Here is a 23,496-nt window from a genome sequence, read left to right on the forward strand (position 1 = left end):
AGCATGCAATGGAGTAATGGGGGCTGGGAGGGGCCAATGCATCTTTGTGGGACAGCGTTTCTGTCAGTTTGAACTAGCAAGGGTCTGTCTACGCTGCACTCAGAGGTGTGACTGCAGCACGCTCGGACATACCTGAGCTAGCTTTGGTCTAGCTAGCTCGGCCCATGCTGCAGCAGCTTCACTGCTGCTGTTATTGGAGCTAGCTAGGTCAGAGCTCGCTTGGGTGCTTCTACACCTGCTGCAGTCCCACCGCTGACTGCAGCGTAGACAGCCCTTCAGAGTCACTAGCGTGGGGAGGTGCCCAGTGGAGATGCAAGCCCATGCTATGGGTATTAACGCTATCCTCTGCGCTGCAGGTGGCAAGGGTATGAAGGCTTCGTAGCGGTTCATCGTCTTCCGACGTTTGGCTGTCGAGACTGGGAAGCGTTTCACACAACAGCGGGCTCCTACCTCATCTACTCCAGTGCCAGGGAACCACTCTCCAAGGTGCTGAAGCTGAAAACCATCTGATCAGATATTCAGTGATGTCTGTTTACTGCCAGGAGCGGGACAAACCCAGGCAAAGAGGTGACTTGTCCGGCTCTGCCCAGGCTAGAATTATCCCCCTGCAGGAAATACGCCAACTCAGGAATGCTGGGAAAGTCTGAAGCCTCAGTGCCAAATCCCTGGGGTTGGTTGAGCTGTGCTCTGCGCAGGACCTGGACAGATCGGGGAAAGTGGTTCTATGGCACCTATCCCATTCCTTCATCCAGGAGCTGGCCGGGGCACCATGCGAGCCCAGCTATGGCTTGAGCTAGATGGCGGCCGTCAGGCTGGTGCTATTCTGAGCTCCACGGATAACATGCAGCAGGGGAGATGGTCCGAGGGCACAGTCTAGTCCTACATTCAAACCCATCCTAGGCAGCCATCCTCTAGCTCACTCTGCAGTAGACCCCAGCGGGTGAGAACACCAGCTCTGAGGAGTGTCCAGCCTCCATTGGATTGGTCTGATGCACGAGCCTTGCATGGTTATGTCCTCCAATAACGCTGCCCATGTCCTCCAAGGTGTATTGATTCTTGTTTCCATGCCCACCTGCCTGTAATGCTGAGGAGGCGTGCAGTGTCTGTCTAACCTCCTCCCATTACTATAGTTGTTTCCAGTTATTCCCTGTACGTGACGGGTTCATCTTGCAGAAATCAATAGGTATATTTTACAACCACGCTGAGTAGATGGAGATGTGATGATTTATCACCTATAATGATAGAGGCAGCGGTGACAGTTCCACAGTTACGGCTGCACTGCGATTTGCACTTAGAGGGATTTTAGTCATTAGAGTAGCAGGTCAGATCCTCAGATGGTGGAAATCACTCTCACGCCATTGGGCCCTCACCCCCCAATCTGGCAAAGTCATTTTCCCATGGAAGTGTCTGTTTAATTGTTTTAGTAAGAGATTCAGTCAGTCACAGAGGGAATGTTGCAAAATGCTCCAGTTGCAATTTTGTCCTGTTTCGCTCATCCTTCTTTGAGGTCCTCTGCTTAGAATCATAGAAGATTAGGGTTGGAAGAGACCTCAGGAGGTCATCTAGTCCAACCCCCTGCTCAAAGCAGGACCAATCCCCAATTAAATCATCCCAGCCAAGGCTTTGTCAAGCTGCGCCTTAAAAACCTCTAAGGAGGGAGATTCCACCACCTCCCTAGGTAACCCATTCCAGTGCTTCACCACCCTTCTAGTGAAATAGTGGCTCCTAATATCCAACCTAAACCTCCCCCACTGCAACTTGAGACCATTGCTCCTTGTTCTGTCATCTGCCACCACTGAGAACAGCCTAGCTCCATCCTCTTTGGAACTCCCCTTCAGGTAGTTGAAGGCTGCTATCAAATCCCCCCTCACTCTTCTCTTCTGCAGACTAAATAACCCCAGTTCCCTCAGCCTCTCCTCATAAGACATGTGCCCCAGCCCCCTAATCATTTTCGTTGCCCTCCGCTGGACTCTCTCCAATTTGTCCACATCCCTTCTGTAGTGGGGGGACCAAAACTGGGCACAGTACTCCAGGTGTGGCCTCACCAGTGCCAAATAGAGGGGAATAATCACTTCCCTCAATCTGCTGCCAACGCTCCTACTAATACAGCCCAATATGCCCTTGGCCTCCTTGCCAACAACTGCTGACTCATATCCAGCTTCTCGTAATCCCCAGGTCCTTTTCTGCAGAACTGCTGCTTAGCCAGTCGGTCCCCAGCCTGTAGTGATGCATGGGATTCTTTCTTCCTAAGTGCAGGACTCTGCACTTGTCCTTGTTGAACCTCATCAGATTTCTTTTGGCCCAATCCTCCAATTTGTCTAGGTCATGCTGGACGCTATCCCTACTCTCCAGCATATCTACCTCTCCCCCCAGCTTAGTGTCATCTGCGAATTTGCTGCGGATGCAATTAATCCCATCATCCAGATCATTAATAAAGATGTTTAACCAAACCGGTCCCAGGATCAACCCCTGGGACACTCTGCTTGATACCGGCTGCCAACTAGACATCGAGCTGTTGATCATTATCCATTGAGCCAGACAATCTAGCCAGCTTTCTATCCACCTTATAGTCCATTCATCCAATCCATACTTTTTTAACTTGCTGGCAAGAATACTATGGGAGACCATATCAAAAGGTTTGCTAAAGTCAAGATATATCATGTCCACTGCTTTCCCCATATCCACAGAGCCCGTTATCTTATCATAGAAGGTAATCAGGTTGGTCAGGCATGACTTGCCTTTGGTGAATCCATGTTGACTGTTCCTGATCACCTTCCTCTCCTTCAAGTGCTTCAAAATGGATTCCTTGAGGTCCTGCTCCATGATTTTGCCGGGGACTGAAGTGAGGCTGACAGGTCTGTAGTTCCCCGGGTTCTCTTTCTTACCTTTTTAAAATATGGGCACTATATTTACCTTTTACCAATCGTCTGGGACCTCCCGGACTTAACCAACCAGAGGTCTACCAATCCATAGGCTCAGAGACAGAGCCCCCTTTGAACGCTGAGCATGCACGGAGTTATCGCCATTATTAATCACAGCCCCAGCCTGCCCACCCTGGCTCCCCGCGTGCACCAACCAGCAGCTCTGGGAGGCTGAGCACTGGGAAAGGGGACATGCGGGTGGCAGGGGCATGTGAGGGGAGCATGGGGAGACAATTGGGGTGTGAGCTAGAGGGGAAAGAAGCTGCACTCCAATGAGCCACCCCCGGGCATTGGCACTAGGTGCTCTGAAACAGCCGGCCCGTTTCCTCCAGGGGGGCTGCATGGAACCACTTGGGGATGATTTGGGAAGAAGCCCTGTATGAACATAAGATCAATGTACTCCCCCACATTGGAGAGTGCTTCTGGGGGAGCCCCAGCATGCTCCGGGGGGATTCCCCTAGAGAGATGGGAGCACCAACTACAGAGATTCTGATGAAGGAGTCCTGACGAGGGGACAAATACTGCAGAAAAGATGGGGCAAGATTAAATAAGAAGGGCCCCCCCAGACCGCTAGTGCACGGGCAGAAGGGGCTGTGCTGGCCCCAGGGCCCCTAGTGCATGAGCAGAAGGGGCTGAGCCAGCTCCTGGGTCTCCAGTGCACAGGCAGAAGGCAACAGACAAAGACTGAGGAAAAACCCATTTGTGCTTCACAGCCAAACCCAGCCTTCCCCTTAGCTGCCCGCTTTGGAATCTAAACTGGAGCATGTATTTCACACTGTTGGGGCACAGTGGGGAGGTGAACGTGGCTTTCAGCTCAGAGACCCTGCCCTGGCCTCGCTCACATCACAAGTACAAACACTTCTCCTGGGGCCCCAGCCAGCACCCAGCACCCCCAGACTGCAGGGCTATTTCAGCTGGCTGAGGCTGGGGGGCTCTTGGCAGGGTTACGTCTGGGCAGCCAGCGCAGCAGCTGCCTGCACGTGGCCCGACAGTCTCACAACTCCTCGTCCTGCCTGCAGCACTCGGCCTTTAGCACGCAGCCGATCATGACTGTGGGAAATGGCACTGAGCGAATGAACTTTGACTAGACCAGCTCTCGGCTCCAGACCTCTCCTGTCCCAGCTGCCTGGCCCGCTCCAGAACAGCTGTAATACCCATCCCACCCAGAGTGCGGAGTGTGTAAAACAAGTGATAGGACCACTGCTGCTGGTTGCTCTGCTAGAGCCGGGAAACCATGCCCATCTTCGCTAGGGCCCCACTGCCAAATGTCTACATTGCCTTCACGCGCTGCCACGTGATTCCACGTCCACTAAAACAGGTCCCACCCCAATCCCTTTCCATTTCCCCTTCATACGCCCCCAACCCAGCCAGCGGCTGGTTTCCCCCTCTCCTGCCTAGACCTGGGCTACGCTTAGAAATAAGCCACAGCACTCAGGGCAGTGAAACGTGGTGTGCGGTAGTTACGGTGACCTAGCCGCTGGTGTAGACACAGCTCAGTTGACGGAAGGATTCTTCCATTGACCTAGTTACCGCGTCCCGGAGAGGTGGAGTAACTGCATGGCTGGGGATAGGACAAGTCTAGGGTGCTATAACAGCACAGCTGCAGCACCATAGCTGTGCTGAGAGGCTCTAGTGTAGACATGGCCTTAGACTATAATCCTACCCTGTCCTCTTCCCAGGGGTCGGACAGCCACTGACAGAGCTGGGATATCTCCCCAGTCTGCGCCTTTGAATTCTTCTCTGCCTGGAAACTCCAGTCTCCTAAGGGTTACCACGTGAGGAGAGGGATTGCTCCGGTTCAGTTCCTGAGCTGTGTCCCTCCCTCAACTATGTCCGTATCGCCTGGGAAAGGGAGGAGAGCAGAGATGGCCAGGGTGGAGTCCAGGACATTGGGAGAGGCTGGCTGCCACAGGCTGTGTCACCGAGTGGCTGAGTCAGGCTTTCCTAAGCAGTAATGTCTGGTTTAGAGCAGTGTTTTCCAGCCAGCTGAAGAGGAGAACATTTCGAATGCTCCAGCTGAGAAAGGCCTGTCCTAAAAAACGTGCTGTTCACTGTGCCCATCGCCCGCTGCTCTCCACAGCACACTCCCCATGCGTCCTTCCCCCACCTCCAATTACCATCCGAGAACAACTCGTGCAGCCATTTCAACTGGCGCCAAAGCTCAGTGCCCTGGTTATATTTCATCTTCCCTTCCCAACCCTGATAAATGGGCAGACTGTATTTTACAATCCTGCCACGGGGACGAGACAATTAAATTAGCAGATGCAAATCGAATCCAAGGGAACGGTTTGGGTTCGGCTCACCAGAAAAGCCTGACATTTTTGCCTTGCTCAGACAGTAAAAAAAAGCTCAGACATGTTTTTCCTTAGTTTTCCATTGGTTATTTTCCCACCTCCTGGGTCGTAGCACCGCATGGGGCTATTTCATTGCTACATGTAAACTACGACTGTGATAAATGGCTATGTCTGCAACTAGCAATTTGTCTGACTCCAGGTTTTAGATGTCTATTGCAATTAGACGCTGTGGGTCCTGAAGATGGGTTGCCCAGAATGTGCACTAGCTAAATTGTTATCGAGGCAGGGGTATAACAAGGTGGGAGGTGGGGTAGAGGGCTGAGGTCCCCTCCTTGGCCCCTGACCAGAGCTGGAAATTTGGCCAGCCACTCGGGGCAGCTGGACCAAAATTGAGTGGCATGGCAACCCCCCTCATATCTGATTCCCACACCCCTCTTTGCAGTCCTGGCACCTGTGGCCTTGCCCAGGGCCTGGGGAGAAGAGGGGCAGGGGGCCTCAGGACCCCCCAGCCCCGGGAGCGGTAGGTCCAGCTTTTGGTGCTTCCTGGGGAAGCAGAGGTGCGGAAGGTGCCTGGCTCCCAGAACTGCCTGGCTGCTGTTGGGGGTGGCACTCTTCAGGCAGACCGCCTCCCTTGCACTCAGGTCTGGGCATGGCACAGGTCTGGATGCAGGGTGGAGCTCAGAGCTGGGTGTGGGGCAGCAGGAGGGGAGTGGTTTTGGCTCTGAGGGCAGGGGGAGAGTCCCGGTCAGGGTGCGAGGACAGCAGGGGGTGAGGCAAGGGTCTGGGGGAGAGAGTGGGGCAAGAGCTGGGCCATGGCAGGGGAGGGAGAGTCCTGGGCCCGCTCTGCAGGAGCCTTCTGGTCGCACCCCTGTCCAGAATCTATATGGGATGATGTGGGATAGACTCATAGAATATCAGGGTTGGAAGGGACCTCAGGAGGTCATCTAGTCCAACCTCCTGCTCAAAGCAGGACCCATCCCCAATTTTTGCCCCAGATCCCTAAATGGCCCCCTCAAGGATTGAACTCACAACCCTGGGTTTAGCAGGCCAATGCTCAAACCACTGAGCTATCCTTCCCCAGAACCTCAAGCCCTCCCCTGAACTGCAGCTGTCCCTCATGAATGCCCTCCAGCCCCAGGAGCTGACGGTCGAGCTGTCCCCAGGGTGGCAAATGCAGCGAGATGGACAGGTGGGTGATCTGCCCCAGGGGAGCGGCACAGCTCAGATTAGAGCACAGCCCTCCAGGCTCCATCCTGTGCCCTCAGCACTAGGCCAGACTGCCTCTCCCCAGGGTGGTTTTGGCATGTAGCTGCGACCAGCTGTTCCTGCCATCTCAGTGCCACCTGGGAGGATTTGGCCTAGAGCGTAGCACGCAGGGGGGGCCATGTCCACGTAGACCGAGAGCCAGCACAGTTACGTTGCTAGGGCTGAATGTATAAGAGCGAGAACCCCTCCTGCTGCAGGCAGGCCCAGGGTAAAGAAATGTGGGACCCTGTGTGCTATGAAAATTGGGGGCCCCACAGGGAATGTCTAGGCAGAATGTCATTGGGATGCCTGTGCCAGCCCCCTACCAGCCAGCGTAGACCTTTGGATGATTAGTGGGTATGGTCGAAGTGGAGCAGGGCGGGGTGGGGGAGAGGGCAAGCACCAAGGCACAGCACCACTCAGGTTTGGCCCGGCCACCCCTCTCTCACACTTCTGCATGCCCCTTCAGCCCATATATCCCCACAACTTCCCTCAGCCCCATTTGCCCTGACAGCCCCCCAACACAACCCTGCAGCCCCACTCCTCAGTCCCCCAGCCCCCAACAACCTCTTCCATTGCTCCCACAGCCCCCCACCTGCTCCAACATCCCAATTCTCCCCACAGCCCCCAGAACTCACCCCATCACCCTTCTCACACCTCAACCCCACACTCCACAGCCCCCCAAGGTCCCCCACCCCACCACTCCACCAGCCCTCTTGCACCCTCAACCCCACTCCACAGCTCCCCCAAATCCCCACTCCACAGCCCCCCAACATCCCTCACCCTATCCCTCCACAGCCTCCCAACATCCCCCACTCTCCCCCACCACTCCATCACCCCCTCACACCTCCAACCCCACCACTCCACAGCTCCCCAATGTCCCCCACCCCATTACTCCTCCAACCGCTCATGCTACAGCCCCCCAGTATCCCCCATTCACCCCCCCCACTCCTGGCCACTCACCACCGCCCCTGCCCCGCCTTAGCTCTCTGCTTCTGTCCCAGACTGGGGCTGCTCCTCCCAGTCCTGGCCCCCCAGCAGCTCCACTAGCGCCCACAGCCTGTCCCACACGCCCACGGCTCTGCACCCACAGAGCCCCGCACCACTCATGGGCGTCTGGGCCAAATCGGAGAGAGTGAGGCACTGGGGTAGCAGCACCACTCAGGTTACTGTTTTTCCCCAGCAGTCCGGGGACCTCAGATCGGAGCCCTGAGCACGGGCAGTGAGTGCCCCTTGATTAATCCAGGCCTGGGACCAGGCCAGAAACCAGCCCCGCGCTGCCTGAGTTCAGCAAGACGCTTGTTCACTGCTTAGGTTAGTCCCCAGCTGCCTGTTAAAGTGGTTCTTGTGCCTTCCTCAAACGTAACTGGTGCTGGCCACCAGCACAGATGGGACACTGGTCTAGGGGGCCCTCAGCCTAAGCTGATTTGCAAGTCTTATGTGCCTGGCTCTGGCGTGTTCTGCCCTGTGAGTGTGATGGGACAATGCTATTAAGTCCTAGCCAGTGGCCAGGTGGGCAAACCCTCCTCCATGCTGGTGAGGAGCAGACCGGAGAGCGCTCTGGATTGGGGGGCTGGGTTCCACGTGTGTCAAACCAGACTAGCCAGACACACACACACCCATCCCCTGATGCACTCTGACTGTGGTCCTCCCCAGCAAAGCCCCCGGTGCGCAGGGCCCTAGCCAGGGGTGGGCAAGCAAGGCGCTTACCCTGGGTGCCTGCCAACTTGCAGGGGGCACTCAACTGGTCCACGTTTTTCCTCGGCTCTCTCTGATTGGCTGGCTGTTTGAGCTCTGCTGATGATTGGCTGGCGGAGGTTTTCTTTTTTCCTGTTTTGCTTGGCCGGCGGGGTCATATGGTATGGGTGTATGGAGCTCAGTGCAGTTCAGGGTACCCTCCAATGAGCTGCCACATGTTCCCGCCCAGGCATCAACTGGGCATATTCTGCACCGTGCCCAGCAGGTGGCAATGCAGGTGCAGGGAACATGCTGGGCCCACGTACGATCAAGCTCTCAGAAGACAAGTGGCACCAGCTAGGGTGAGAGACGAGCAGAAATGTCAGGGACTTCAAGTACAAGAGGCCAGAGATGAGCTGTGGGAGCTGCCTGGGCACTGGGGAAAGAGTTGCTTTAAGAGGCAGGCTGCCTACATGGTTCACTCAGCTGGCAGATGGAGGCCTCTGCTAACAGAGCATGTGCAAGGCTGCCTCCAGCCCGCAGCCAAAGGGAGTTATTGGGCTAGCACCTCCCCTGGGGCTGTGAATGGCAAGTGTGAATGGCACAGAATGGTGCCTGGTGCGCTCATTACCATCCTCACTCCTGAGCGGAAACAAGCCAATGACCAGTGGGTGGCCAAGGCTTGGCTGCCAGGACTGAGTGTGGTGAAGTTCCTGGTCCTGTTCTGAGCAGAAACCTGGCGTGTTTGGTACGGACCAGTGAGCAGCCTGGAGCCCCTGGCTGCAGCATGCGTCTCTAAAACAGCTGCTTTACTAATGAGGAGACAGGTTTGGCTGCATCCCAGGTGCCCGCCGCTCTGTGACAGAGCCCGTGTGAGTATCACAGCCCGGCTGCTCGAGGGACGTGCCCCAGTGGCCGCCGGCGCCGACTGCCTCAATGCAAGCTTCTTACACAGACCCTGGGGATGGCTGCTTGGACGAAGGAGACTGAGCAGCTGTGGAGCACCGTGGGTATTACAAACCAGTGTAACTATTTCAGTGCCACGCAGAGCGGCTGTGCGTCCAGGAGCCCGTGGTGCTTGTGGACCCCAGCCAGCTAGGCAGGCCAAAGGGGCCCGGACCCGAGGTGTGCAGGGGCGGCGAGTTATATTTCCACGTGGTGCCTTGGCACCAGCAATATTCAGAGCTCAGGGGCCCAGCTCCACCAATATTTGGGGCCGGGTGTCCCCCCGACATCCCCCAGCCCCCTCTTGCTGCCCCCACCCCCACGCCTCCCCGGCCCCAGAGCAGAGCATGCCTGGCTGCCTCTTCCGAGTAGCTCCATGCTGCCTCCCTAGTGCCCCCCATCTCCACTGCCAGGGCAAACTGACTGAGCCTGCCCTTCCACCTCAGAGCCTTCCCTTTCCCGGCAGGACCCGCCAACAGCACAGGGCCCCCCCCCCACCTGCAGTCACCACTCCTGCCCCATGCTGGCTACAGTGAGGGGCAGCAGGAGGGGAGGAGGCGCACGTAGCACCCCCCGGCACCCACCGTGGGAGAGGTGAGGGAGATTCCTGGACCTTAGAGGGGCCCACGGAGCACATGCAGTGACAGCGGCGGGGGGTGAGTGGGCTGCTCGGGGGGCAGGAAAGGGGGGCTCCTCCCCCAGAGCTCGCTGCTGCTGGTAGGGAAAGGGCTGGGGGGAGTTCTCCTCTCTGGCCCCTGTCCCGGAGCAGCCTGCCTGCACCCCAAACTCCTTATCCCCAGCCCTGCCCCACCCCAGAGCCCACACCCCCCAGCCAGAGCTTTCACCCCCCCCCCACACCCTCTACCCTAGCTCTTAGCTCCTCCAACACCCCAAACACCTTATCCCCAGTCCCAGCCAGAGCCCCCACCCCTCTGCCCCAGCCCTGAGCCCACACGCCCCAGCCAGAGCTTTCACCCCCCCACACACCCTCTACCCTAGCTCTTAGCCCCTCCAACACCCCAAACACCTTATTCCCAGTCCCAGCCAGAGCCCTCACCCCCCACCCCCCAGCCCTGAGCCCACACCCCCCACCCCCAGCCCTGAGCCCCCTCCACACCACAGCCCCCTCACCTCCAGACCCAGGAGAGGCCGGGAACTCTCAGCGCCTGTCACTCAGCCGTGGGAACGCGGCTGGTTTTAATGTGGGAACAATCTTCAGGCCGAGCGGGGATTCCCGGTTGCCGAAGACGAAAGCCATGCCATAGTGGCGCAGGGTGACCCAGCACTGTCCCGCCACGCCTTCACCCCACCCAGTTCCTGCCAGCCCAACTGGTGCCTAAGCCCTGCCATTATCTCTTCGGCAAGGCTGCCCCAGTCTGCCCGTGGGGCCTGGGGCTACTCACCTGTCCCTTTGGCATCAGTTCCCCAGCCGCACAGTGGGGAGCAACAATCCATCTATCCTTTGGCTCTCTTGTTTAGGTCGATCGGCAGCTGTCTGGAGCAGAGACTGTCCTGCACCTGGTGCAATAGGGCCCTGAGTGCAGATTACGGCCCCAGGAGGCAGGGCGACTGGTCTACTATTTAGCTGAGCGTCCAACTATGCTTCATTCATGTGAGGTGGAAAGTGGTGGAATCTCTTGCTCACAATTTTTGTTAGACGCATCAGCAGCACTTGTTCCATTTTATTAGTCAGGGCTCGTAGCTGCCAGGGCTCACATGCGTGCCCAAAGCGGGAGAGGTGCATGAGTTACGAGCTGCATGGGGGCTCCTCAATTTGGAGGAAATAAGCAAGGCTCTTGGTTTGCCTGACCCTGCAACCCAGAACATGTGGGATCAGCAGTCTGGTGAGCGTCCACCAGTCTGGTGAGCGTCCACCAGTCTGGTGAGCGTCCACCAGTCTGGTGAGCGTCCACCAGTCTGGTGAGCGTCCACCAGTCTGGTGAGCGTCCACCAGGGAGAGCTGATACAGGGTGGTAACAGGCCCCGTGAGCACCCTGTTTCAGAGGCACCCCCCGCCCCCTTGAGCAGCAGTGGGTTGAGATGCTGAGGCCAGAGGTTCAATCCCTGCAGGTGGCCCCCCAGGGCTGTCCTTATGAGTAGTGGCCTGGACAGGGAGTTGAACTGCTGTGGGTCTCCGATGCTCAGGACAAGCTGCCTTGAGTGTATAACATGGCATGAATTTCTGGCCCACTCTAGGGGTGTGGCTGCATAGAGAGGTTTCTGAGTAAACTAACTGACCTTTGGCTCAGGCAGTCTAGGCTTAGACCTGGAGGTCCCACGGTCCTTCCGAACACAGGATGCGTGCCAGGGGGTGTCATTGCACAGTTCTGCCAGTTTCACCCTTCAGTCGGATGCTGTGGTGACATAAGGGTTCCTGGCACCTCTGTAGTGGGTGGGAGCCCAGAGATAGCTGCTCCACCCTTGCTGTCTCAACTGCGGGGCCAGGCTTAGCTCATTGCTCAGAATTGGCAACTCTCCAGTGGAACAGTTCTCAGCACATCCCAGGGAATGACCCTCAAATGGCTCTGACCCCCCTTCACAGTACCCTGATCTGTCTCTCCCAAGCAGAGTCTGAGAGAAGCCTAGGGAAGCCGGCCATCTTTTGTCTCCATCCTGTGCTGTATTTCCTGCAGCTGCTGGGTGATCTGTGAGAGGGCTCTCACTGAACACTGCTCAGCAAAACAGCTTAGTGTCCCCATCACCACGCCCACATAGGACACCATCCCTTCCCCCATGGGGGAACTGGTTCTTCCTTTCCAGGCCTAGGAGTACTCGCACACCCAGAGTCCTCTGCTGGACTGAGGGTTATGTACATACTTGACACACACAGCATGGTCTAGATCCTAGGGCAGAGGTGGGCAAACTACGGCCCACGAGACCGTCCTACCAGGCCCCTGAGCTCCCGGCAGGGGATGCTAGCCCACGGCCCCCTCCCCTGCAGCCAGTGCTCTGGTCCACTGCTCCTGCCGGGCAGTGCAGCGGAGTGGCTGCGAGCTCCTGCTGCTCTGAGCAGCATGGTAAGGGAGCGGGGGGAGGGGTTGGATAAGGGACAGGGGATCCTGGGGGGCAGTCAGGGGACAGGGAGCAGAGGTTCTGGGGGGGGGTGGTCAGGGGACTGGGAACAGGGGGCAGTTGGATAGGGCATGGGAGTCCCAGGGGACCTGTCAGGGGGCAGGGGTGTGGATAGGGGTCGGGGCAGTCAGGGGACAGGGAGCGGGGGGGGGGGGGGTTGGATGGGGGTAGGGTCCCATGAGGGGGACATTAGGGACGGGGGGGTCCCAGGAGGGGGTGATCAGGGGACAAGGAGTGGGGGGGCAGTTGGATGGGTCTTAGGGGGATGGGAAGTGGGAGGGGGCAGATAGGGGGTGGGGGCCAGGCTGTTTGCAGAGGCACAGGCTTCCCTATCTGGCCCTCCATATAGTTTCGCAACCCCGATGTGGCCCTTGCGTCAAAAAGTTTGCCCACCCCTGTCCTAGGGCATATGGCACTGACCTGGTAGTCAGGGTACCGGGGAAGTCTACAGCTGCAGCTGCTGATCTGCTGTGTGGACCTTGGGCCAAGCACGTCCTGCCTCTCTGCAGGGACCATCTCTCACTAGGTATCCATGCCACCCTTAGTACAATGGGAACTGGATCTTAGCCAAGGCACGGATGTAATGAAAAGTATAATGAACCTAGGCACTGCTGTAAGGAAAACAACTCCTCCAGCAAGCCTATTTCGCACAACTTCTGAATGAAGCTGGAGTCTTACAAAACTTCCAGCCCCCGGGAAGGTACTGCCGCAGTGATAACCGTCTGTGCGGGGGACCTTTTGGAAATCCATGAAAACACCAGTTCCCTCGCTGTTAGAAATACAAAACATTTCCACCTCACTGGCAGAAACAATGTATCTTCGCCTCTGTTTCGTACGGGGCTGCAGCTCTTGACGCTGTCTTACCGGGACAGAGTTTGCTTACTTCATGCAATTTGTTGGAGAACAAATTACCTTAGCAAAGCCATAGCTGGTGTGTAAAGTGGGTTCAGCGGCAGGAGTTCACTGATTCCTCCATTTAATTTCCTGCTCTTGGTGGAAACAGACAATTTGATCTTCTCTCCATTACTACGCGCCAAGAACAACAGCCCTAAATCGGCCCCAAGTAGACGGAAAGGCAAGATAAGGAAACCAGACAACTGCTGGGTAACGGCCTGTGCTGTGAGATAGGGAAATACGGTTTGACTCGCAGAGAAAACTGTGCCCGATCCAGGATGTATTGGTTATTCCCCGTGGTAAGCTGGGCACTAAAATCTCGGCTGGAGGGATGGACAGAAGACTGCAGAAGCTGCAATGTAATGGAACTATAGTTAATAAACTGATTAATCAACTACATTTGCGTCCTGCTCAGTACTCGTGCTGCTGTTAGTCTAACATATTCCGCTCCTTCTCCCCTGACCTTGCTATCTTGAAAATTCCCTCTAGAGCGCCGTGCCCCCCCCACATAGCCTGGGTTAATGGCCTTCTGAAGGCAGGATCCTGCTAGCCTCTCAACAAGCCTTTGAATCTTGCAGTGAAATGAGAAGGGGGTTTGTGCTGATGAATCCCTCAATGCGTATGAGATGCTCACACACTTCAGAGAGGGGCCATAGCAGGACCTACGCAGCTAGATAGTATAAGAGGTGAGCCAAGATGATCACTGGCCCAAACCAGAAGAAGAAGGAGGGGCTAAAGCATTGCCTAGCAACACCGAGCTGCCAGAGAAATAGTCCGATTGAGGGGTTAGTGGCTTGCTGACATGTGGGGAGAGCGGGGGGGCGGGGTTGGTGGTTGGCCTGCTTTGTGTATTCCCAGCCAGGGGTGCTGCACTGAGCCACGGCTTGCTGGGATCGGGGAGAGGCAAGGGAATGTGTCTGGAGCTATAAAGCAATGCCCAGAACTGGCTGGGCCAGCAGTAGACCTGTCCAGTGCCCTAGCCCCTAGCTCTGGGTGTCTCAAATGTCTCCTCTTGGTGACCCCATATTCAAGGCCCTGACCCCTTTATACCTACTGTACAGTAAGAATAAGGAAAGCAGCTGTGACTGGGTGTTAATAGTCAAACTCCCAGTCTCCTTGTGCAATCAGTCCCAGTCTCACCAGACTTCTTGTCCCAAGCTACTCTTCTCCCTGCCCCTGATCTGGCTTTTGTCCTTTCTGCATTCGAATCAGATGGCTTCCTCCACATTGCCTGGGGGGCGGGGGGTTCACTGAGAGGCTCCCTGCCCTCAGTTCCTATGCCTGGCCCCATCCTGCCGCAGCTGGAAGCAGCAATTACAGGAAAAGGCCTATCGGCCCTGTAGCTGTGGGCTGAAGCATGCTCAGTCACTCTGTGAGGCTGGTGCACACAGTGTGTGGTCAGCACTTGGAAATGCTCTAGCAGTTCCAAGAAAAGATCACCTGATTGCTTTTAATATGGGCAAAACAACACATTTTTTCCCCAAAGCTCCTTCTTGGGAATGGCTGAACTGTTTTGGCTGAAATTTTCCAAATTTCCTTGGCAAGGAAGATTTCAGGCCTCACAGCTGAAGTTTGGAAAAGTTTTTGTAACCCTTCTGCCCGTCAGAGTTGGCAGCAACAAGGGCCGGGTTCAGTATCTAGGGGTTCCATTCCAATAACACAATGCAAAACCGGCTCGAGCCTCCACCCAGTGACCTGGGACAAATATATACCACCCACACTGGGCGCCTCCAAGAGGCAATACTTCCCCTCTCGCAAGAACAGAGTCTGAGTGTAGCAAAAATCCTTTCAATAACAGAGAAAAACAATGTGGCATTATGTTGGGAAAACACCACCAACAGGATTCATAACACAACCCATGAGCAAAAAACCCACCCCAAGCAAATTGGGGTGTGTCCTTTCCCTTTGGTTCTTGAGTCCAGCAACTCCGAATCACCCAAAGTCCCAAAAGTCCCACGACCCAAAAGTCTCCATCCCTGGTCAGGGCAGCCCCAGAGTTTGAAAGTTTATCTGCAGAGTTTTACCTCCCAACCTGGGTGGAGGTGTGTGTGGGGGGGGGGGTTAAGGGGCACCTTACCTGGTCTAAAGCTGATTGCCCCACCTCTCCATGGGGCTGCGCTCTGCCAGCAGCCCCCATGAGCTGCTCCAGACATCTGACAAACTGCTCTGCTCCACCAGCCGCCCTGCTCACCATCCTGCAAACTGCTCTGCCATATATCTTCAGGCTCCCCCACTACTTAACACAACACCCAGTGATTTCACTTAGAAAGTTTAGCTCTTTCGTGATTTCAGCTTGTAGTAGGGGAGCCTCAGTACTGATGCACCATTAGCCCAAAGTGAATTCAGCTCAGCAGCCTATAACTAGACTCCTAATAGAATCAAAATTAGTTTTGATATTCCACAGTGAAGAGATAAGGAAATGCAATTAGCATGTAAGACCCTCACCAGGGGGCCCATACTACCAAGTATTAATGCCTACCCCCAGCCTGGCTCCCTTCACTGGGTTTTGGAACCCATGACCCTTGCCTAGCGAGTGCTGCTTAGTTGATGGTGAGTACCTCCATCCTAACAAAAGGTTGAGTACAGTGTCCTTGATTCACATAATCAGGATAATAACAGTTTATTCCTGCTCCAATAACAGTGAAACTGGGGCTCCTACTGCAGCCAAAGTGACCATTTAGGCAGGGTGGGTGTGCCTATGCAAATGAGATCAGCCCCTGAAGTTCTTTTCCACAACTCACCATGACTCGCCACCAGATGTCAGGGTAGAGCTCACCCTGACTCTGCTTACATCATAAAGAAGTGAAAACAGGGTCTTGTAATGGGAAGTATCAGGCAACCTTAAAAATTGGCAGTGCTGCTTCCACTTCCACAGAACCTTCTTTTTTCATGCTTCAGTACTGGCCTGTCCCATAATCAGTATCCAGCCAGCTGCTCAGCACAAAGCATTTAATAGCCATCTGATTTTTAGCTCCAGATCCAAAGCCCACTGAGGTGAATGGAAAGACGCCAATGAGTTTTGGATCAGCCCCATAAGGAGATCTGAGATTACAAAGTCTTAATCACAGTAGCAAAATAAAGTCTGAACAACATGCTGCTCTGCTCAGCTGCTGATGATTTGGTGCTAGTTTTTTCTGGTAGTGCTATTCACACACAATGGAGGCACGGAAGTGCTCTCAGTGCAACTAAACGCCAGCTGGGGAATGAATGAAGCCTAGGGCGCGAGGCAGCAGTCATTAGCTATGTGTGTTTCTTTACTCATTTAGACAGTAAGCTCACTGAAGCTGGGAGTGTCTCTTCTATGTGTTTGTACAGTGCCTGGCACGATGGGGTCTTGACCCAGGCTGGGGCCACTAGGGTCTCCTACAGTAATAATATTTACAAATAAGTAAGGGGGTCTTAGGTGTGCATACAAACTAGTGAAGTTCTAATGCTTTGCGTGGCTAATCCCCATTATTAAAGGACTTTATTTTACCTTCCATTTTTCTTTGCATTCTTTTCTTTCTAACTTTTTTCTTATTCTCGCTTCCTCTTGCTTTTATTCCTTTCTCTTGCATCACCAGCTCTTCTTTCCTCTCTCTCAACCGGGCGTGTTGGCTGGCAAGGCCAGCTCTATCTTTACGCGCCTTTCCTGGTCACCCTTGTTGAAACAAGAGACTCTCTCACCGCGTGGCTTCATAAAATTTAACAAACACCATCGTCATTTATATTTGAAACCACGGCACCTGAACGCCAGCTGCCTGATGCCGAAAGCTCTCTGTGCATGCTAACCTGGTGCTAAATATTGCTACAAGCAGCCGTTGCCTAGATTACAAATGCACACCATTCTACAGAAAAACTCCTTCATGAGCACTTCGTGGTTCCCTTTCCCAGGGATCATTTCCAGGACGAGCATGTGTCTTAGACTGAAGAAATTGCACTCTTTTGCCTCTGCTGCATTGAGCCAACTACAGCCCAGTGTCTGGAACACTTTAAAAGACACGGCACAGCAAACGTCAGGCTTTTTTGCTTTTACTCTGCTCTTGGCCACTGTGCCCCTGTCCCTTCCAGGTCCCACACGGCCCATCCTCATTCCTACACAGGACGTGACACGACAAGACCCGAGCAGCTTGGCAATTCTGTGTGACTTTATTGAGAAAGGGAAGGTTAGAAAAGCAGCAGCATTTTGGTGCCAACCTGAGGTGCCGTATGCAGAGCAGAGGAGGCACTTGGGTGGGAAAGTGGGAGAACAGCCCCTTTTCCGCCTGGTCCGCTCGCTAACCAAAGCCATCCGCCGCTGTAGTGGAGCATGAACACCGTCAGAACAGCCACCTTTCCCTCAGCAAAGGCAATGGAAGAGGATCAGGGTCACGCCCTATTTCTGCAGCACGCACGCCCATTGTTAGTTCCTTCCATCGTTACTTCACTGGGGACATAACTGAGAAGCTAGTAAAGCTGTAGGCAGGCGTGAGGGCCGGCTACTCCCTTTGTAGCCCAACCATCTCTCATTATCCACAGTGCCCATGGGGAGAGTCCTTCTCTCAGACCTCTTCAGGGACAGTGTCCATGGGAGGGTATGAGCCGGCCTCCTGCACTGGCTCCCCACACACAGCACTGCTGGGGGCAGAAGAAAACTGCACGTGTGGAAAAAGGAACATGCACACCCAGAGTGAAACCAAACAACAACGATACAGGTCCCCTATGGTACTTTACATCCAGAAAGCCTGTACAGACAGTAACTAGCTAACCCCCCACCCCAAGACAGACAGTAACTAGCTAACCCCCTAGACAGATGGACAGAAACTAGCTAACACGCCCAGAAAGACATTAACTAGCTAACCACCACCCCCAGATAGACAGACAGACAGTAACTAGCTAACACTCCCAGACAGACAGAAACTAGCTAACCCACCCAGAGAGACAGAAACTAGCTAACACTCCCAGAAAGACATTAACTAGCTAACCACCACCCCCAGACAGACAGACAAACAGTAACTAGCTATCACTCCCAAACAGACAGACAGAAACTAGCTAACCCACCCAGACAGACAGAAACTAGCTAAACTGCCCAGACAGACAGCTGGTCAGTAACTTGCTATCCCCGCAGACAGACAGACAGTAACTAGCTAACACTCCCAGACAGACAGAAACTAGCTAACCCACCCAGAGAGACAGAAACTAGCTAACACTCCCAGAAAGACACTAACTAGCTAACCACCACCCCCAGACAGACAGACAGACAGTAACTAGCTAACACTCCCAGACAGACAGACAGAAACTAGCTAACCCACCCAGACAGACAGAAACTAGCTTACACTCCCAGACAGACAGAAACTAGCTAACCCCCATCCCCCAGACAGACAGACAGTAACTAGCTAACACTCCCAGATAGACATTAACTAGCTAACTGCCCCCCCAACACACAGACAGACAGAAAGAAACTAGCTAACCCACCCAGACAGAAACTAGCTAACACTCCCAGACAGACAGAAATTAGCTAACCCCCCACCCCCAGACAGACAGACAGTAACTAGCTAACCCACCCCGACAGACAGACAGTAACTAGCTACCCTCCCCCAAGACAGGCAGGCAGTAACTAGCTAAACTGCCCAGACAGAGAGCTGGTCAGTAACTTGCTATCCCAGCAGACAGACAGTCAGTAACTAGCTAACCCGCCCAGCCAGTACCTAGCTAATCGCCCAGCAGTGCTGGCTCATCCCCTCCCATGACCAGTGCCCCAAGAGGGGGCTCTAGGAGAAGGACTCTCACAAGGCTCCTGTCATGGAGCTCCTCCCATTGCCCGTTGGGGCGGGGCTTTCTCCTTTACAGGCCCCGCCCTCAGACTCAGCAGATTCCCAGGGTCTGCCGGTGTTGCTGTGCCGTTGCATGGAGTCTGGCCCCATTCCTGGTAGCATCCCCTGGCTGCAGCGGCCCCGGGGCAGGAGGTGGGGCGCAGTGCTGAGAGCTGCTGCAGGAGGCAGGCAGGGCTCTGCCCCCATCCCCTTAGGAGCCGGAGGAGTCTTGTGGTAGGGAAGGGGCTGCCTCCCCCTGCACACACACACACACCCCCTGCAGGAGGAGCAGATGCAGGGCTGGGGAAAGGGCCAATGGGGGATCAGCACTGATGTGGGGGCTGAGGTCGTATAGTTAATTATTGCCTGGGGGCGGGGGGTGCAGATGTGGGCTGGGGGGCAGGACTCAGAATTAATGAGTTAGAATGTTGGGGTTTGGGGAGAAGCTGGAAGTGCTGCCCCACGGAGCAGCAGTGAGAGCCTCTGCAGGGGACAGAGTCCCCGACTCTGTCTGCTGGGGAGAGCTGGCAGCATGGCAACTATCACACACACACGGGGAAGAGCTGGCAGCACTGATTGTCACAATTTTTTTTTTCAAAAATCCAAAACTAGCCCAAACCCATCCTTGCACTCTTTAAACCAAAACCCTCCTGATTTGGGGGCCGATCTCATGATTGGTGGGGTCTGACACATGACTGGGGTGGGCGGTACTGGGGAGGGCCTGGGCAAACAGCTCATTTTTCTCCTCTCATCAGGGAACGTTGCCCAGGACCCAGAAGGGGGCAGGAGAGGGTGAGTCGACCCCATTGAACGGCGACCCAGGTAGGAGGCCCCAGGGCTGAGCGTGAGTCTCTCTGGCATGACAGAAGCTGACGGTGACCCACTAATCTCCCACTTCTGGGGCGTTCTCCCCGGCTGAAGGTACCAACACGCGCTGGTTTGGCTTGTGTGCCCATCTAGCTACCTGGCTGTGGATGCTCCCCGCGCAGGGACCCAGAGCAGGGCCTTCCACACAGAGCTGCCAGCATGCTCGTGTGCAGAGCCCAACCAGTACATAGCATGAGCAGGCAGATCCCTGGCCTGCCCCCGAAGCCGTTCTCGCCCATGTGGGGCGAGGAGGGGCCGGTGCTGTAATGGTGGCTGACCCCTCTATCAGTGCGGAGGGCTCCCCCTAGCAGGGAACTTGGGGTGGGGCCGGGGAAATGCAGCTTGGGGCAGTTATTGGTTTCTTAGGCTCCAGGATCACACGGCTGTGTCAGTTGCAGGCACAGGCCCTGTGTGTTGGTCTCATGCTGATGGTGGTGAGCAGATCCTGACTGCTTAGCGGCACAACTTAGGATCCCCGCACTCCCTCCAGATGCTGGAGACCGTTGATATCTGGCTGCACATTCTGCTGTCCGGAACACCACGCTCTGGAGTGACAGAGGCAGGCAGGACTATGGGGTTCTGCTCTCTAACCTTCTGTAGAGGCCAGGACGTATCCTGTGGTGTCTTAGTTAGCAATGAGTAACCTGCCATGGCAAGGGATGTGACGTAAACAGGGGCACTGCTGTTCCCCTACAAGCTTGTGGCCACAGTTCGGTTAATAACAAAATACGTTTTCATGTTTCTATCAAGTGTCACATAAAACCCTCATAGAAAACCTTGTGCAAGCAGGTCAGAAGCAGATTGCTTCCCCCGAGGCATTTCTTGACACAGTGCTCTGTGCTTGGCATTACAGGACTGTGCTGATGGTCTCTTTAGGGACCTGGGTGCTAGGCAGTGATTTAAGGTACTCCAGGTGCTTCCTAGCATCTTCCTGGTTGTGTCGAACATAATACACCACGTAGGTGATGACCATGGTGAACCAGCCGAACATGGTGATGAACATAGCAACATCCGTGGTCTTTTGATGGATGTTACAGAAATTGACGCCAGAGTCCAGGACCTGGATCAAAGGTTTCCCGACATATTCTTCCCTCACAGAGGTTTGGCAGGTGATCTCGTTCACCGACTCGGGATCTAGCTTCACTTCCCAGAGCACCTCCTGCAAAGCGCACTCGCAGTGCCACGGGTTATTGGACAAGCGGATCTTAGCATTCAATTTGACCAAGGCTTCCTTGGGAATACTCTGAATAAGGTTATTGGAAAGATCCAGCGTCCGCAGCCCATCTGCCACCCCTCTGAAAGCTGCCATGTCTATCTTCTCAATGGCATTTCTGGAGAGATCCAGCTCTTCCAAGTGGTTCAGGTGTTTGAACGCGTTGTTGGGGATCTGGGTGATTTTATTTGCATCGAGCTTCACAAACACAGCATCTTGGGGAATGTCCTTTGGGATTGCGTCCAAATGCTTTGAGCTGCACAGCACAGCCATGGCTCCCGAGTGATCTGTGCACTGGCAGGGCTGGGGGCAGGAGGTCCACACAGGAGGGAAGCACAGGAGGAGGCAGAAGAAGACGCGTGCAGAGGACAGCTGTGCCAGTGAGGATGCCGGGTGTGCCAGGAACATTCTGATCATCGTCTCAACGGGGCACACTTCTGCATGGCTGCTTGGGAAATGTTAGTCTTTGCCAGCTAACCTCTCCAGGTGTGCAAAGGGACTAGCTGGAGGCATTCACATACTCTCTTTTCTTGTCTTTCAAAGTGGGCTCTTTTGTTTCTGACAGCAAAAAGAGGGAGGGGAAATTGACATTATTTTTCTTGACACTATGAAACACTTAGATCTCTCGGTGTCTGATCTACATTAGCAAAGCAAGCGCTGGGTTAATCTGCTAAACCTGTGCCCCATCCCTAACAAGGTCATCTACCATCATCTCAGATAGGCTCCATTCAGATGAAAGTTATTTCTCTGCATTTTTCAGATTTTTAAATGAAAGGGTCAGTTATTGAGGGCCATGGTGTGACACGGATACACCCTGGCACTGGGAAGTAATTCCCAACTCCATGCACAGCTGTGGAGACTTCCCAGCCCTGGGGACCAGGTGCACAGGTGCAAGGGTGTTGCCGTTGAGTAGTGAATGGGATGGGCGGAGCCCCAACACAGAGTTGATATTGCACAAGGTTCTTATAATCTGTTGCTGGGACAGTCTTGCCAACCTCAAGTGTTAAAAAAACACCTGAACCAGACCATCCAAATTTGTAAGATTGGCTTACAAATTATGAGATTGTAACAAATAATCAAAGCAGGGTTGTTTTATTGTCCTCTAGTGTGTAAACCTTTAGAGGTCACTATTTCAAGCTTTTCTTTGCAACCAAGACAATTAGGAAGTTATTTTAAAACAAAAGAACACTGAGATTATGATGGGATAACATGACTCCAGGAGCTGGAGCTTTAAGAAAAAACACTAAATATCACATAGAATGGAGAGAGATGGCAACACTGAAATTAACACACACACACACATGTACATTTACATGCCTGTTCTCCAAACAAATGGTGATTTCATCAGTATGGGAGCTTGGGGGTGGGAGGTACACTAATTTGAAAACAAAATAAAGCCTAATATTAGGAAAGATGAGGACAAACTGGAGAGAGTCCTGAGGAGAGCAACAAAAATGATAAATGGTTTAGAAAACCTGCCCTGTGTGGAAAGACAAAAAAACAGGGCATGGTTAGTCTTGAGAAAAGGAGACTGGTGGGGGGACCTGAGAACCATCTTCAAATCTGTGAAGGGCTGTTACAGAGAGGACGGTGATCATGGGTGTCAGGTATAAGAGGCCAGGGGAGGCTGAGCCTCCCCCAAAAGGGCCAGTGATGCAGGGGGGAGAAATGCGGCAGACGTGGCACGGGTCACCCCTCCAGCGGCGCACCGGCCCGCTGCCACCTTTGGGCACCAGAAGCAAAGCCCCATAGAATTGGGGAGCACCGCCCACGCTCTGCTCCATCTCTTCCCCCGATTCCCGGCTCTCACTCTGCCTCTTACCAACTCCGTTTGGCCTTTTCCCCTGAGGCCCCGCCCCCTTCCTGTCCCTGCTCCTCCTCCTTCCCTGAGGACCCCCCACCCTCTGCTCACCTAAGGCAGAAAAAAGTGATGGGGGCATGGCCCCATAGCCCCCTTGGTGGCCCGCCCTTCAGTGAAAGGGGTGGAGAGGAGCAAGCAGCTGGTGAGGGGAGTCTCGGGGGAAGAATCAGAGGGGAGCAAGGGGCCGGAGGGGGGGTCTCGGGGGAAGAGGCAGAGAGGAGTGAGCAGCGGGCGGGCAGAGCCTCGCAGTAGGGGGCGGTAAGAGCCAGTGCGAGGGCAGGGCCTCGGGGGAGAGAATGGTTTCAGAGTAACAGCCGTGTTAGTCTGTATTCGCAAAAAGAAAAGGAGTCTCCTAGTCTCTAAGGTGCCACAAGTACTCCTTTTCTTTTTGGGGGAGAGAATGACTGGGCACGGGGCCTCGGTGGCAGGGCCACGGTCCAGGTGCAGGTGGGTCCCCCCCAACTTCTAGGGAGCTTCTGGCACATGTGTGTGAGCCGCCCGAAAGAGAAGACTCACGTGCCACCTATGACTGTGATCAATGGTTCTCCGTGTCCATTGAGGGTCGAACAGGAAGTACTGGGTTTAACTGCAGCAAGGGAGGTTTCGGTTAGAGATTAGGAAATGTTGTCTAACTCTCAGGGGAGTTAACTCCGGAACAGGCTTCCAAACAAAGGCTGTGGAATCCCCATCACTGGAGGTTGCTAAGAACAGGTTGGACAAACACCCGCCAGGGCTG

The 23,496-nt window shown here is 54.6% G+C and overlaps 2 protein-coding genes across 2 annotated transcripts in view; one reads left to right on the top strand and one right to left on the bottom strand.

Moving 5' to 3' along the window:
- The window catches only part of TSPEAR (thrombospondin type laminin G domain and EAR repeats), an 88,396-nt gene extending 87,196 nt beyond the window's left edge, over positions 1-1,200 (top strand). Inside the window, exon 12 of the mRNA XM_073358810.1 lies at positions 357-1,200. Within this exon, the coding sequence (XP_073214911.1) occupies positions 357-510 (154 nt within the window). The 3' untranslated portion in view covers positions 511-1,200. The remainder of the gene's footprint in view (positions 1-356) is intronic.
- Positions 1,201-20,533: 19,333 nt separating this feature from the next.
- LRRC3 (leucine rich repeat containing 3) lies at positions 20,534-21,316 on the bottom strand. The gene has a single exon (XM_073358811.1). The coding sequence runs from the start codon at positions 21,314-21,316 to the stop codon at positions 20,534-20,536; it is 783 nt and encodes a 260-aa protein (XP_073214912.1).
- Between the last annotated feature and the right edge of the window lie 2,180 nt (positions 21,317-23,496).

This window comes from Lepidochelys kempii, chromosome 9 (genome assembly GCF_965140285.1).
Source record: "Lepidochelys kempii isolate rLepKem1 chromosome 9, rLepKem1.hap1, whole genome shotgun sequence".
NCBI lineage: Eukaryota > Metazoa > Chordata > Testudines > Cheloniidae > Lepidochelys > Lepidochelys kempii.

Bases quoted from the DNA above. Each gene is read 5' to 3' on its own strand.
- LRRC3 (XM_073358811.1), bottom strand. From the start codon at position 21,316: ATGATCAGAATGTTCCTGGCACACCCGGCATCCTCACTGGCACAGCTG.